We start from the raw sequence: 15,894 nt of genomic DNA on the forward strand, positions 1-15,894 counted from the left end.
GAAACAACTGAGAGTATTAACAATCCAAGTCTGAAGTTCGAGGACCCAAACATGACAAAATGATAGCAGAAGTTGCATGCTAACCGATTCCTCTCCGCAACACCACCCCGGCCAACTTGTGACGAGAACTGGGAGACCGCTCGTAGACGTCGCGCCCCAGACTCTCGTTCGCAGTGTTGTCGCCGCAACTCCTGCAGCCTTTGGGCACTGCTCCTGGCTATGGTGGCTGGAAGGGCATCAGTAACCCTTCCCTTGGCAGCGGCCGTGGGTGTTTGCCGAGTTGCACCCGCACCTCGAACGTTCTCACAAGGTGTGTAGCTGGAGGCATTGCGATGGATGCCCCGTAGTGGCAGACTGTGCTGAAGTCTTCGAACAGCACTTGTGTATGGGGGGAACTCCCTGAGTGAGCTTCTAGCCATGCAAAGGGTGAAAGAAAATGAAGACGCAATGACTCAGAATCACGTACACAACACCAACAAGTCGTTAAGGGGGGACACTGGTCTTGAAAAAAAACATTTTTATTAATGAAGTTACAGTTACGAAACCTTCAGGGAATATGTATTTTTGTGCGCCGATTCTAAATATGTCATTTAATTTCATGTAAAACAATTCCTTGAGCACTTATGCACTTTTTATGATAGTATTTTGTGGAGAGTTTTGAAGAAAATTTGCTGCAGGAAACTCGCTGAAATGTATGTCATTGGGTTCTCTTCACACCAAGGAATACAATAAGGGTGAAATTGTCTTCCTGCCTATCATAGAACTTGAGTTTTAGAGTTTTGAAGTTGTCGCTTCAGAAATGAGAATGAAAGTGTTTATTCCTGTTTCTGAAGTGGCAGCTTCAGTACCCTACTACTCAAGTTCTATGAGAGCCAGGATGATAATTTTACCCTTATTGTATTCCTTGGCGTCAAGAGAACTCAATGGCATACATTTCAGCGAGTTTCCTGCAGCAAATTTTCAAAACTCTTCGAAAAATACATACATAAAAAGTGCATAAGTGCTCAAGGAATTGTTTTACATGAAATTAAATGACATAATCTAGAATCAGTGCACAAAAATACATGTGCCCTAAATATTTCATACCTATGACTAAATTAATAAAATTTTCTTTTCAAGACCAGTGTCCCCCCTTAAATGCAAGACTGTGAAATTGCGGCTATATTATGCCTGATGGGTGGCTGGTTAGTCACGTAAAGCACCATATGATGACGAACAATACACGTGTGTTGTGCAGGAGCCAGAAAGATTGAGAAGTTTGCTGTCATATACTGTCCTGAAAGCTGTATGCTTCAATGGACAGCTGGACAGTACAGCCCTTTTCACGAAAACAGTGGTTGACAAACTGAGCTCTGATGTTTGCACAGTCCCTGAAATTGTTTGGTCTCAATGAGATTTTCTTCTCTTTTTAGCAGCTGACAAGACCAGGAGCAAGCATAAATGTTTGTCTAAACAAAATAGATAAAAATAAAATGTGTTATATTTCAGAACCTGTAATCTGCGGTTTGGCATGTCAATGCCTTACTTTACATAAACTGGATTATGCTTAATCGTAGGCTCCTAGTGTTAAAATGCACAAACAAAACAAGTTAAATGAACTTCTTCACTGTTACTTATACAAGCCCAATTTGTGGTCAGAACTAGGTGCATAGATAATATATTTACTGACATCATTATAGCCTCTTCAATCATCTTCATGGGTGCTCAAACCATGCTAAATATACATTCACAGCTAAGAAACCCTGTCTTAGCCCCTGGGGAGAAAGAATATTCAACTGAATGCAACCCCACAGCTAGTTAATCAAGAGAACCAACTGATATGAAATTACTTTATAAACAATACAACTAACATTTTTCACCTCCAACGAACAGTGAGTAACAAGCCTTACACCACTTTTGGTTCTCCATCCAGCCTCGAAGGTAAAGGGGCCTATCAAGAATTCAAAATGTCATAGTTGAGGACCCGCATCATGATGGGCTACAGACAAGAATGATTTTAAAGGGACAGTGAGGAGAGCACTATTAATATTTTTTTTATAGCAAAATCCGATAGTTCGGCATGCAATGGTTTTGTTGCCACTTGGCCGGCACCGAAAGATGCATTTATTTCTAAGAAATTTGGATTCGAAGTTGAAAAAGTTTTTCCCACCGCTCTGATTCAAACTTGGGATTCTCCTATGACGACACAGGACTAAGTGACGTGAACATGACGTAACGCAGACTCCGTGATTTCTGGCGGCCAGCAGTGTGGCCTAGCAGCAGCCGAAAAGAAAGCTACCGCCGGCCGCACGTTGAAGGCATCTATCGGCTATTGCGGCCGTCGCTACAGTCGCTTCGCTTACGTTTGCACTGGCGTTTTGCCAGCGTTACGATGGATTTCGTTCTCGAAGTCGTCAACGAAGTTCTCGCAAATAGACACCTTTGGCATACCGTGTACCTTGTTACCGCTAGCGGAATACCGGGAGCCCGCCTAACCCCGGTGAGCAGGCGCTGATTGGTCCCGATGCTTCAGGTGCGCGTAGCTGCCGGGCACGTGGCGCCATCTGGCGACGTCAAGGAGATTTGCGCATGCATTGGCTGCGCCTCAGTGATTTGAGGCTTCTCAGGTCCTAGAGTTGCTAGAATCATTGGTTCTAGCAACACTGCTTTGTCCTATGACATCATCACGATTGTACTTGCGAGTTTGGCCTGTGGCGGCGATACCTGTATTTTGGTTCTTGCTCTTTTCTACGCTACAAGAGCTTTGTTGTCAGTATGAGTGGCGTTTTTGTAATCAGGAGCTGGTATTCTGTCGATACAAGCCAACTTCAATTTCTCCTCAGTGTCCCTTTAAAAAAATCTAACACGTGTACTATTTTGTAGCTGTGCGGCTGGTGCTAGCACTAGACAGAGGGCACCAAACACACGCACCTGTTTTCAAACTCTTGAGTCAACTGCACCCTGTTATCGCAGAGAATGCTGTGGTTCCAGCCGCACGGCAACGATATGTCCGTCTGGATACCAAACTCACGGCAGTGATGCTGTCGAGACCGCAGCAGAGCGTGTTGCGCGATGCGCACTTTTGTGGGCGTCAAGACCCTGTTCTCTACGTACGGGTTCACTTCCACCATCCCGGCTGACGATAGCAGCGAACAGCGACTGGAGCAGACAGATGCAGAGAGGCTGCCATCTGTCTGGCAGCACACTTCACGTTGGGACCTGCTGCCGGCTGCCAAGTCGCCGTCGCCCCCTCGCAGGGATGGGCGCACTGTGGCTGCAGGCGTTGCAAGCGTGTAGGTGGGACGAGCTTGAGGCTGGGATGCTGGCAGGGCAAGTGCTTGAGAAGGCATTCCGGCAGCTGTGAGAAAAGTCAAACATTTTAACTGCGTTTCCTTGCTCCAGGGGGTTCTCAAACTTGATTCTCCAGAACCTGGGTTCCTTGGAGTGCTTTCTGGGTCCCTTGAGCACCTAACCCATTCATGCCTCAATCATCATTGCTCCCTTTACATGCTTTATTTCGGAACTAATCATATTGTAATTGCGTATAGTAGCAGACTGTTTCACCGTACAATAAATTACTATTAATTGAATTTGGGAATCTCTTGGGGGATGTGCATCTGCATGCTCATTTTTGCATGCATACCAGGATGAAAGAGATGGAAGCCAAAGCTCCTTTTGAAAGCTGCTGGGATTCCCCGAGGAAGAAAAAAACTTAATAAATCTGCCTTAGCCCAAGTGCCAGAGCCAATCGTACAACCAGAATGTCATCTTTTTCATTTTCTGCTGAAAAACACCTTCCTTCTACTATGAACTGGCTACAGTACAGAACCAACAGAGTTAGCACTACCACAAAGATTATTTGAAGCGCTTCGAAGAAAAGTGTTCCGAAAATGCTGCTATACTGTGTATTCAAATATGTGCAAGACTGATGGTCCATACTGCTGGAGGGAAATATGGAGCACTCATGATCCTGCATAATATTTTCTAGAGTGCACGAGTAAGCATTTTTGTTAGTTTTATAAATAGGCACACGAACTCAACATTCTGCATCCATTTGTCAAGAGCCCTGAATTGCTCAGGGTCGACTTGTCACACTCAATCTTTTTCTACCCTCTTGTAAGCTATCATACAAGCACATCCACACACACCGACCTCCCATCCATCGTTCCCCGGCTAACTCTGCTCATGCTCACATGACATGGTCCTTCCCACCCTAATGAACCTCACGCGGGGCAACACCCACTGTTTACCATTATACATGGACCTGTCCCTCTTCCGTCCATGTCCTCCTCTCAATGCCTACTCCCTCAACCTCTCCCTGGGGTTGGGCCACCAGTCCTTCCGAACAGGAGCAGCTGATCACAAGGACGTGGCAAGAAGGTGGGTGCTGCCAGAGAGGCCCTACACTAGGGACTCTTCCCAGGAACACAGCTAAACTCTCCAATACAGTTTACTCTCTTAGGTGCCACAAGCAACCCACTACGGATGCTCCTGCAACAATACCCTGAATGAAAATCGAAGCAACGTTTGTTTTTCAGGCCAAGTACGTAAATTGATCGACAGTACCACAATTTGGCAATCTGTGCAACAAGCGTGCGGAGCTCCTCATGGCTCACTAGCTGAGTGAAAAACTTGTGCTCCTAGTTGCTTTCTGATTTAATTCGAACACAACCATAAAACCGGCCTTGCCTACCAACTGCAAGTATATGGTTAGTGGCCACTGAATGGTGGTTAGTAAGGTGGATTGTCGTTAGACTGCACTTGCTTAATTTGAACAGCCACTGAATTCAAATTGACATGTTGGTTGCGCCAACATCTAGTGTATTAAAAGGCTCCCGCTGATTTGAACTCCACATAATTCAAACAAATTTCCAGTCCCTTCTGAGTCAGCCATGTTTAGGCTTACCTTGCTCAATTATTGAAATTTAGAAGTCATGTTCTAGCAGTACTCTAGGCACCTAGAACATCTGTTCCACAACTGTTTAACAGAGACAGCTCTATTGTCCACACTGATGAAACCATTATTTTAGTTTGCTTGACTGATCTTTCTTTTCGACCCTAACTCTGCATACGAAAAGGAACGTGCACTGGTCCCCACGTGTTACATACCACCTGGTGTACTAACCTTCACTGTTCAAATGTCCGAATACCTACTATGTAGTTAGGCCGCCAGCATTAGATGGCAATAACATGCAGTAAAGACCAAAGTCTATTCACTTACAGGAGATGTTTTGCTGTGTTGATAGGTCAGTCTGGTCTTCACTTCCAATATTTGACAGTCCAGCCATAGATGATGAAATCCGATCCAGGGATGTGGAAAAATCTGCATCAACTGAGCCAGTCGTCTCAAAGCTGGAGCTCTGCTGGCCGAGCTGAATTGGTGGCGACATCTGGTGCAGCTTCTGGCTTCGCTTGGCCTTTCGTAAGGCTTCAGCTTCAGCTGCGGCCTGCTGCATTTTCCCTATCAGCAAGAGACGGGTCTTCTCCTCGTGTTCCTGGAAAAAGAAAAGGTGGTAGAAGATGGTATCACTCATTGGCATGAATATTGAACACAAGAGGCAGGTAAAAAGAAATATTCCTTTGTATGAAAGCTGGTTTTGTGTCAAGTGCAGTTTCCTTTTGTATTCGCAGCTAAGCTCGCACAGTGAAAGGGTAGGAGCATGATTACTGGCTACATGAGTACAGCCACAAAACTTTCTCAGGCCGCCACACCTGAAAAATTTCTCCAGGTTCATAAATAAATTTCTGTCCAAGATCTGTGTGTCGATAGAAACCTGTATGGCTTACTTTGTAGCTACGTAGGGTGATGTCAGGTGGACACTATAAATATACTCCCTTGCTCAAATAGTATTCCTCCTTTGGTGCTCCCGTCCACACAATCAAGATGACGTATCGTTCCCTACAGTCAAGCAATAATTTCATTGCAGTTTCTCCCAATCTACACTAACATCAAATTAATCCAAGTGAATTCACTTGCACCTACGACAACTTTCATCAAAACTACCAGCCAAGTTCATTCCTGCGGGCACCGTGGTGGACTCTCAGCTATAAAAGAAACTATTTGTCTATCTCGATGGCAATGATAAACTGTAAATTATGGGGTTTAACGCCAGAAGCAACACATGGGCTTTGAGAAATGTGGAGGTTTCTGGATTAATTTAAACTGCTTGGGGTTCTTTTAATGCACGCCGATATCGCACAGTACATGAGCATTTTTGCATTTTGCCTCCATCGAAAAGCGGCTGCCGCGACCAGGATTCGCTCCTGCAACCATGGAATTGGTATTCGAATGGCAAGCCCACTGAGCCACTGACTACGCCAGACTGTTACCAAGAAAAACCACAAACATAAAATGCTTGCAGAAGAGAGTCACTGCGAAAAAGAAATCTGAATGCATAACATCAAGTGTCGTAGCAGTACTCCCGCAGTCACATTTCATGTCTGAAAGCATGTCGACATAATGACTCAATCGCCACTTACAAGAGGACATGTGACAATTAATACGTGAATATTTATTGGCGGTCACCAGAAACAACCAGGATCTAAGTAACTGCCACAGCTCAAGAGTCCTGGAGGAAGAATCATAAGCTCTCCTTCAGCATGCTACCCGTAATTTTGCAGCTGTGCAAATTTCTGCTGGTAAGCATTTCTCAAAGCGCCTTAGAGCTACCATTTAGGAACAGGATTTGAAAAGACACATGGTTTCAGTCTCGTGCGACCCACCTTCTTTTCACGAATCCTGCGCTGCTCCTCCTGGTACTCAAGCTCTAGTTTGCGTCTATCCTCCTCGAGGCGGCGTTCCTGCTCGCGCTCCTCCCGGATCCTGGCCTCTCGCTCGGCACGCAGCCTCTGCTGCTTCTCTTGCATCTGGGCCTAGAGCAAAGAGCCGCCATTCACACGAGAAAAAAACTTTTGTCCGCACTTGTTTCAAGGAACATCGAGGATGCACCAATTTTCTGTCCTAAGTAAAATTCCAACTGCCTAGCTTTTTTGCAGCTCTGCTGATGTTCGTTGGGCAGCAAAAGACAATTATTGCTGAGAAATTTGGGGTTTAAAAATGAACATTCTTCCACTACTAGTCGACGATGATGATCTTGAGGGAATCATGGTGTTAGTGACCTCTGGCTGGAAGTGGATGGCGGCATGGCCCAGTCTCAAAGTTTAGCATATGAAAAAGAACTCGACATCACTGCAGGTCATGTGTGAAAATAGCCTGTGGCAACAACACCTTTATTTAATATTTAGGCTGTTTCTAACTAACGAAAGCTCCATTTTCAGTGAAACTGGACTCTTCGTCATTAGAAAGCAATAATTAATAGGTATAGGTTAAGTTCAATTTGCTCGCAGTGTGCATTTAAAACTTCAGCTACATCTAGATTCTTCTTTAGTCCAATGAGCATAGGGGGAAAGCGTTCCTTTCCTATGTAGCCACATGGCTGCACTTTGATGAATGCTAATGAGTAATTACTCTCTGATAACACTTTTCTGTGCTCCATGAATAAGAATACAAAGGCTAAAATGAAGTCATAAAATAAAATTAAAAACTTTAAATGGTACTGAGTACAGCTCACAATCCTTTATGCGCTTCATAATTATGTTATATCCCTATGCGCAGCCCAACCGTAGCATTATTTCTCAAACAAATTCAGATGTATTTTCTGCTTTATTCGCATTTTGCTTACTTCGAAACAGAAACGTTCAATCACGTTCTCATTTCCAAACCAACTAAAACCAACTGTAAGCTGAAAGGCTACTTCACGGTGCAAGTAAGCAACAGTAAAGGCACCTGGATGGCCCGCTGATACTCTAGTGCCTTGATCCGCTTCTCATCGCTGGCAGACATCTTGGAACTCAGGCTGGGCTGGTATCCTTGGCCCCGTGATATGGACCACACACTGTTGAACATAACAGGGCAATTCAGAAAAATGAAACAAACGCTACCCTGCGTGTTGACACAGTGCTAGTCAATGGACGGCTGAAGCAAGGTATCAATTTGGACTAACCTGTCTGAGCAGTCCTCTCCCGGCCTGACTGCTTTATCAGATCCCAGAGACTCGCTGTCAGCCCAGCAAGAACCATTGCTCAGGGACGCATGCCTGTTCTCCAGGCGCCGCCGCTGGCTCTCTTCCCTTTGACATTCTGAGAAGAAACCAAAAGAGAAATGGCAGTCAGGATGGAGAATGCCACCACCCAAGCAAGCTTGACATGCTGTACATCACAGAATGTGACAGAGAAACAGATCTTTGAGTGAAATTCTTTTAAAACTAAAAAAAGAACTATGCTATGGCTCAGAAAATCTAATATGTCACCGACCAAGCTCTTGAAGCCAGCGCCTCTTTGCTTCTTCCTTTTCATCCTCTTGCATGTCGTACGACGGCTGGAAGAGTACAAAGAGAAACAAATTCTAATTACCATGCACTACAAATGCGCAGTATTGAATCGTTTTTTATTTTCAATAAAAAGGGCACAATTAATAAGGAGAACAAGGCACAGTCATGACAACAGGCATGTGTATTATCAACAAGCAGACTTCTGCTGTGTTGAAAAACAAGCTGATAAAATATGAACAAAGTAAAAAGAAGAAAGCAAGCTATGCACAATGGTCCCAGCTAAGTAAGTGCTAAGCAACACTCACTCTCACTAAACAATCAAGCAGTACACACCATAAATTTGTTGCCCACTCCTGAGCCCACGTTCAACAGCCACTAAAAGGGAATACCAAGTTCAGGTAGATTAAAAGATTAGTGTACCAAAACTATAGATGTGTCACTTTTGCCAAGAACACGGCTTGGGCAAGCCTAAAAATTATGCAAAAGTGAAAGACTGCAGCGACATCGTTTGAGAATTTTGGTACCTGTGCCTAATCAAGCGAATTTATTTTCCAACTGTGACTGGCTCCCCTATTTTAAATAGTTACAGAGGAAGTGCTGCAGCTGAAATAGGAAAGCAGCTCAGTGGGTGCTAAGCGATGCTCATGCCATCTAGCCAGCTAGCATAAAACCATTGTGCACAACAGCTTCAGGAGTACAAACCAAGCACAGGCTTTCAGGATCATTTATGCTCTATTCAAACAGTGAGGTTGCACTATCTAGAGAAGATGGCTTCACAGCATAAAGGGTGGTGACCTAAGCTTCATCATAAATATTAGGGCGGCGGGAGGTTACGAAGTAAGGATGCCTTGGGGCTGGCAAACGCCTTCGCAACCAGTAGAATTCTGTATTCGTTTGCTTATCTCTACCTACAGAAACAAGAGGAGGATGCACTTGAGGTCATCCTTCGCATAATTGTCAAACGTGCCCTGGAGCCAGCAATGGAGAGAGAGAGAGGTCTCTTTACTAGCCAAGGCATAGAGGTCGCCCTGACTGTCGAATCGCAGGCCTATTACTCCACACTGGGGAAAGGTGAGAGAGAAAAAAGAGGAGGCCCAGTAAAGCCTAGCTAGCGATCCCTTACAAAAATGACTTTTGAGCTTCAGTTGACGCCTTGTTGAGCTCCTGTTTCTGCACTGCAACTGTATGCAAGAGCAACACTTTTACGTGTTCCCGAGAGACTAGCATGACTCAACCCAAGTCTACTCACCCCAAATGGCAGCTGGCTCCGAAGGTAGGGAGGCACCCTGCGGACGAGCGTTGGGCTCATGCCCCTTCCGTTCAGTGGCAGTTGAGGTAAAGACGGTGGCGATGGTACTCGTGATGGGTAGGCCCCTGTAGACGACGCTGCAGTTGTTGCTTGCACCCTCAGCACCTACAAGTGGCATGGCATGGGAAAAAAAAAATTGTGACTGTTTCCTCCAACTGTTCCAACCATGGCCTGCATTCTGGAAGTGTTCACTAGCGGACATGTCCCTCCCCGGACGCCTGCGTGCGGACCCGGAGGGGCACGGGTCTTCTTCTGGCGGAAATAAAGTTTCTTCACTCACTCACATGTCCAAATGGAATGGCAAACCCCATGGCCACAGTCTTAGACTGTGTTAGTCCACTAGTTGTGCAGAATCTCTTACCCTCTCTAAGTCAAATTCAGCCCCTGTTTCTGCTTTATAGCACTTTAATACAGATTGCAAGTATCTATAGTACAGAGTTTCCTAATATTCACTTTAGCACTATGATTACTGACACAATGCTAAGTGCAGTTTCAGTTAAGATGCTGTGACAGGAAAGACAGGTCAGCTGTCGTCATGCAGACGTCACCTCCACATTTTGGCATTTCAACCAGCACGAACCAAAGTGGCCCAGAATAATGGCCCAGGGATAACAAGCTACATAAATTTTTCATATCCACAGTCATACATTTCTGTGTTCAACTAGATGCTTCCCACCGAGAAAAATGGAGCAAATACCTTGTAGAACTCTTCACAATTTGACCACAAGAAAATAGTGGCATAATGTCGGACAGAAAGGGATGTCAAGGAAGGCGCAGGTTGCATTTTTCTGGTTCATGCAGACTAAAACAAATGTATGCTGTCATGAGTGGGCAATGTTAGCAAAATAATGCAGCTCGTTGTCTAGGCGGAAAGCAATGCCATCTTTTGGCAAGAAACAGATGAAAAGCACTAAAGCAAACCAGAATGGAATATGACAACATCACAAAAGGGAAAAAATGCACGAATCATTCCTTCCTCAGACCATATCATTTCCTCTCAAAAGATGGCGTTGTTAGCCTGCTCTGTTGGTGAAATGATGCATTTTGAAATAGATTAATGCGAGTGACTTCTACGCCCTGCACTTATACTTAGCCAGTACTATGTTTATCGTGAAAAAGCAGCTGCACACAACATTGTATGTGAAAAGAGTGTACTAACAGACAAGTGCCACACAGAGTGAAGATGCAAGAGCATTCAAATGGTGCAATACGTGCCTCGTAGTTAAAAATTGGCAGAGCAGGCTGGCTGCAGCTGTTATATACAGTCGATCTCTGATATACCAAACCCGGATATATAGAATTATTAACACAGTAGCATTAGAATGGTATGTGCAAGCGGAAATGGTGGCCGCCATCTTGTGTCACACGGTTTGAACCTTGTGATGCCATCACAACCTGCCCACCGCAGCAGGTGGCAGTTAAATTAATGAGTGGTTGCAAGTGCAAGAGGTTGCTCGGGAAGGGTAACCTGGGTCTCACAAGTTCCGCTGGAACTTTTTTTCACTGCGAAAGTAGTACTAATAGTAGTGCGATGTTAGTAACGTGAAAAAGCTGGCATCTATCCGTTGCTTCAAAGAGTGAATCCTCCACCCTCCAGAAATGCCACCCACCATCCACTTCACATCCATCCGGCGGATGGCACGTCGCTGATGTGGGTGCAGTGTATTCTCGCTTCTAGGTTAGAGATAAGCTTATCTGTTGCCATGATTTATATATCAAATTAATTTAGTGCTAAAGCACCAATCCAGTGGTACCCAAGCAAAATCATCTAACATTTGTCTGTCTGTCCGAGACCAGCCTGGATCACACAAACTCCACCAGTGGCAGCACCTGCCATCTCAGGGAGTGGTGCACAACTTAGCCGCTCGCTTAGGACTCTCAGGGATCCATGAATAGCAAGTAGAAAAAGACCAATTCTACATATATGGATACGCCGTGCTCTAGAACTGTATAGACCAGATTCTTTTATCCTCACACGCAGGCTGCTGGCGCGCCCCTACTCTCGACACCAGTCGCCATCTATCGGAGCGCGCGGCCCGATGGACTGCGGGTCGCGCCGGCGCCGCGCGTAGAATGCATGTTTACGTGTTCGCTTCTGTCATTGTAGTGCTTCATCATAACGTATGAGGGTGTGTGCTGTGCGTCACTACTCACATTTTCCCTCTACCAGACAGTACTGCGGTTATCTTACGCGCAGTTAGTCGTTAACGTGACATCTCCGAGTTTTTTTTCGTTCATTTGGATGTGAGTAAGTGCGGCGAGGCAATGCGCGTCTGTCTCGTTTGTGCCCACCATTATGATATTGATATTGATGATTAGCGCTCGACTCCTGTCTTCAACTTTTCTGTGTCTCGTTTTTCGCGCTAGGCTTTTCAGTGATGATATTCTGCTGGCTCAGGATTCTAAACGCTGGCACCGCAGCGGCGACGCTGCTCCACCGAGCCGCTGGTGCGGCGGCGCTGCTCAGGGAAATTCTAGGATAGTATTGCAAACAGGAAGGATTTTTCCCGCGGAGTAGTCGGCCAGGTAGCGTACGGACTGGAAACCGGCACTTCTAAGTAGATTTCTGCGCTGGCGTGTCGTTTGTTGCCGTCTTTTACGTGCGCTATCATCTATGATAATTTTAGGCACAGGAATGTGGATTTATTGATTTGATTCAGTGGTGTAGTAACTGGATAGGCGAGCTGCAGACTGAAGGTTGTCCCGACGAAGAGCGTGCCTTCGATTACCTCCTTGCGCTGAGCTTGCTCTAGTTCCCATTAAACACATTTCATGCACAGGATTGTAAAGCACGACCGCTACCGATTTCAGTTGCTCTTTCCGTGCGCATGTCATAGGGATCAAGGGGGGGTAAAGTGTTTACCGTAGTGTCTTTCTGCTTTTGCTATCTACCTTAATCATAGGAAAATATGCGCGATTTTAATACATTCATTCACACTTAGCCAAACGCCTACACAACGCGGTCACACGCGGCGAGAGCTACCGAATAAAATGAACCCGCTTCGGACCCCAGAATTCATGAAAGCTGGATTCACTGCTAATATCTATTCAAGCTTTGATAATTTGAGCAAAAGCACGTTTTTATGCACCAGGTTGCATAAACCATGACAAATTTTGTTTTTTGTTGGCGCTGCGACTCAGTTAAGCTCACAGCGGTAATTTGTTGATGCACCATGCATGCGACAAGAAAGCCCTGTTTGTGGGTGGTACTTTATGGCCGAAGGATTAAGAATGCATGGGAATTGGAACTGCATGCTAGCCGCACACCTAATACTTGATATTGAACAAAAAGTTTTTTTGTTTTTTTCCAGTGGAGCACCAAGACGGTAGCGATATAAGCACGAGCGCGTTCTAAGCGTCAGCACAATTCACGTGAATGTCAAACTAAATGTCATTAAAACGCATCAATGTGCTCCCTTTGATAACGTGAATACTTCCTGCAACACAGCCACGCTGCGGAAGTATGCTCGGCAATGTTTTTTTAGCGCCCGAAGCGCGGCTCTATGCAGGCGCGGCCGCGGAGCTGCCGCAGCCCCGCAGTCCCCAAAGAAACGCCCGCACCGCGGCGCACCAGTCGGCGGAAAATGGCCGCGCCCAGGAGCGGCTCTGGATTCTGGTCTATATGAATGTTGTAAACATTCTCATTTTTTGCGATCCGCTTCGAATCAGATACATCCGGGATCGACTGTAAGGTCACGAACTCCAAAGTCATCACAGAGTGGAGTCAAGGTGATGTTGTTCTATAATCCGTTTCATACATAGCAGGCAACGCTGCCAAAGCTAGCGCGCCTGTTCGCGCAGGCTAAGTCCGCACGCAAAAAGTAAAAAGTAGTTCGCCATACAACCAAAGCGAACACAAGCATACTTCGTAGTGACAAATCTTAAGTGCCGTGACTGGCACCTCCTGGACTTCGTTTTACCTCTTGCCACATTTTCGTACTGCGACTCGTCGAGATTTCGAGAAGCAAAAAGTACACGTGGAGGTATGATACGCGGTTGGTAGGGCGAATCGCTTCTACTAAATCCGCACCCAAAAAGTAGTTCACACTCCATGAAAATTATGGCCAGAGAGCCCGAACATTGAGCACCTCACAGCATCGACCGTGATTTTCAATGCAACTACATCGTTTTATACCACTCTTTGTATTCGTCCAAACAATGACCGGAGTTTCGAGAAGAACGAATGATACGTGGCGGAGTAATATAGTTTCACGGACGCACTACTTCAGCAACCTCCGCAGCGTTGCCTGCCATGTATAAAACGAAGTATAAGCAGCCAAAATCGAAAGAGTTGACAAAACATACCAGAATGAGATATGGAAGCAACTGGGCCTGTGGCTATAAAAAAAATCCGTTTAAGTAACCAGCCAAATGTTTTGAAGGGTCCAAAGATGTACCCGTACTAAGTGCAAAAAAACTAAACTGGCACACAATCCAGCTAGCATCATTACTTACTTGGGCATCAGTGCGCGGTGGTACAGCTGCCACTGGCTGACAGCGAGGAGCTCCACCACCTGGGCGTCCCCAAGGATTCCAATCCTGCATTTCAGCTGAGCAGGAAGCAAAAAAGAAGCAACTGGCACTTCAAACCCAATTTCCTTTTCCCTGTGGAAGCCAACAGAACCTACTCTCTCTCTCTCTCTCTCACTCACGCACACACACACATGTATATGTATATAGAAGGTTTAGTGAAGTAGGTGCATTCAAAGCTTTGAATCCGAGGCTCTGAATACATGTCTGGAAAAAATTTTATGCTGCCCCATAAAGCATAGTCAAGAATGATATCAATGCAAAGCAAGGGAGATGCGACATGACTGATCTGAGAAGCATCAAAAATTCTCTTTACCATTACTATATAATTCACAAATGAAGAGCGGTCAACTTGCTTTGGTAGTGATAACCAACTGCACAGGCATTCAACCTCCCTGGATTTAAAAACTGATTATTCTGCCGCTGGCATTTGAGTCGCCCCATACGTGTGTAATTTATTTTTGAATGTACTCGCAGGTCATGAGGTGTCAGTACTGATCTCATACCTTGATGAATAGATTAAGTAAATTCAGCAGCCAAAGTCTACATTTCAGTACATGCAAGTGAGAGATCATCAGGTCTACAGTTGTCACTGAGCAACAACAAAAACAATCAGTTATCCACATTTGCAGTAATATCTCGTTATCATTGTCCAGATCGGGGTGCTCCATCAGAACATCTTGAAACAAGAATGATCAAATTTCAGTGATAATAATACCATCTAACAGCATTAGGACAAACAGGTAAAGAAATTGTAAAAAATTTCAATATAGCAGAAAGTCGTAACATAAAATTTCATCAGAAAAACAAGTAACAGCGGCGCAATTTAGTCTGATGGGATGGCAACTTGGGCAACCCTTATTAGAGAAAAAGGGAGATCTTTTCCTAATTTTTATAGCTGTTTCAAAAACACTCACAGTGATTTCAGAGTGTAAAAAAAGAAACAGGCACCAACTAGCATGGCTTCCCTGCATTACAGTCATATCGAGTGCAAAATGGTACATCAAAACGAAAGCTATCGCCGTCCTCATCCCCACTGTGAGAGCCAACATGAGCGCAGGACAGTTAAGGTAAGGCTACAGCTGTCTGCAATGCTGCCTTGCTGTCAACAGGTGCGAGAGGAATGAACGTGTGCTGACCGCCTGGCTAGTAACTTTCCACACCTACGTACTTCTATAGCTATGTTGACGTGTGCGAGACAAGAACACTAGTGCGAGCTAAAAGCATGGACCTTGGCGTGGACGTTTGCCGCAGCACCACCAGTCACTTTTGTAGTGCATCAAGCCTACTGCCTGCCATCTGAGCGAGTACAGCAGCTCTGGGGCGTTAGACATACCCGCTTTATGGCCAACCACGTTTGGTGTCAAAAAGGAAACGTTGCATGTGCTTGTAAGAAGCATTTAGGAAGAGTTCGATATATACAGTAATTCGCAATGTCCGTGTTCATTATATCGAGGTTCGGCTTATCCGTTATATTAAATAGTACCCACAAAATTTGAGTGCGAAACCTCATATGCTTTACATAAGCTACTCCTTATGAGGAAGATTCGGGCTTTTATTTACGCCATAAGGAGAGATGCCAGCCTTGGCAAGCAACCTCAACCGTCACAAGCTTCACAGTGGAGCTGGTCAAGAGCAACTCTGCAACAATTTGTTCAAGGACAGGGTGGCTGCTTTTTCCAGTTTGTCTGCCCTGAGAATGCCAAGCACCTGGCCACGAAACACTCGCACCCCACTAGAAAAAAA

At 45.3% G+C, this 15,894-nt stretch overlaps 1 protein-coding gene across 3 annotated transcripts in view; it reads right to left on the reverse strand.

The window, feature by feature from the left end:
• LOC149358212 (uncharacterized) overlaps nt 1–15,894 on the reverse strand; it is a 29,521-nt gene that overhangs the window by 9,008 nt on the left and 4,619 nt on the right. For all 3 annotated transcript variants that reach the window (XM_089570262.1, XM_089570261.1, XM_089570260.1), the window contains exons 5-13: nt 14,074–14,168; nt 9,559–9,723; nt 8,293–8,356; nt 7,983–8,118; nt 7,766–7,874; nt 6,703–6,852; nt 5,201–5,474; nt 2,911–3,337; nt 85–411 (exon numbers count right to left, since the gene is read on the reverse strand). In XM_089570262.1, coding sequence (XP_089426388.1) covers nt 85–411; nt 2,911–3,337; nt 5,201–5,474; nt 6,703–6,852; nt 7,766–7,874; nt 7,983–8,118; nt 8,293–8,356; nt 9,559–9,723; nt 14,074–14,168 — 1,747 coding nt within the window. The remainder of the gene's footprint in view (nt 1–84; nt 412–2,910; nt 3,338–5,200; nt 5,475–6,702; nt 6,853–7,765; nt 7,875–7,982; nt 8,119–8,292; nt 8,357–9,558; nt 9,724–14,073; nt 14,169–15,894) is intronic.

Source organism: Amblyomma mixtum, chromosome 2, assembly GCF_055824585.1.
Source record: "Amblyomma mixtum isolate Tamu chromosome 2, ASM5582458v1, whole genome shotgun sequence".
Lineage (NCBI taxonomy): Eukaryota > Metazoa > Arthropoda > Arachnida > Ixodida > Ixodidae > Amblyomma > Amblyomma mixtum.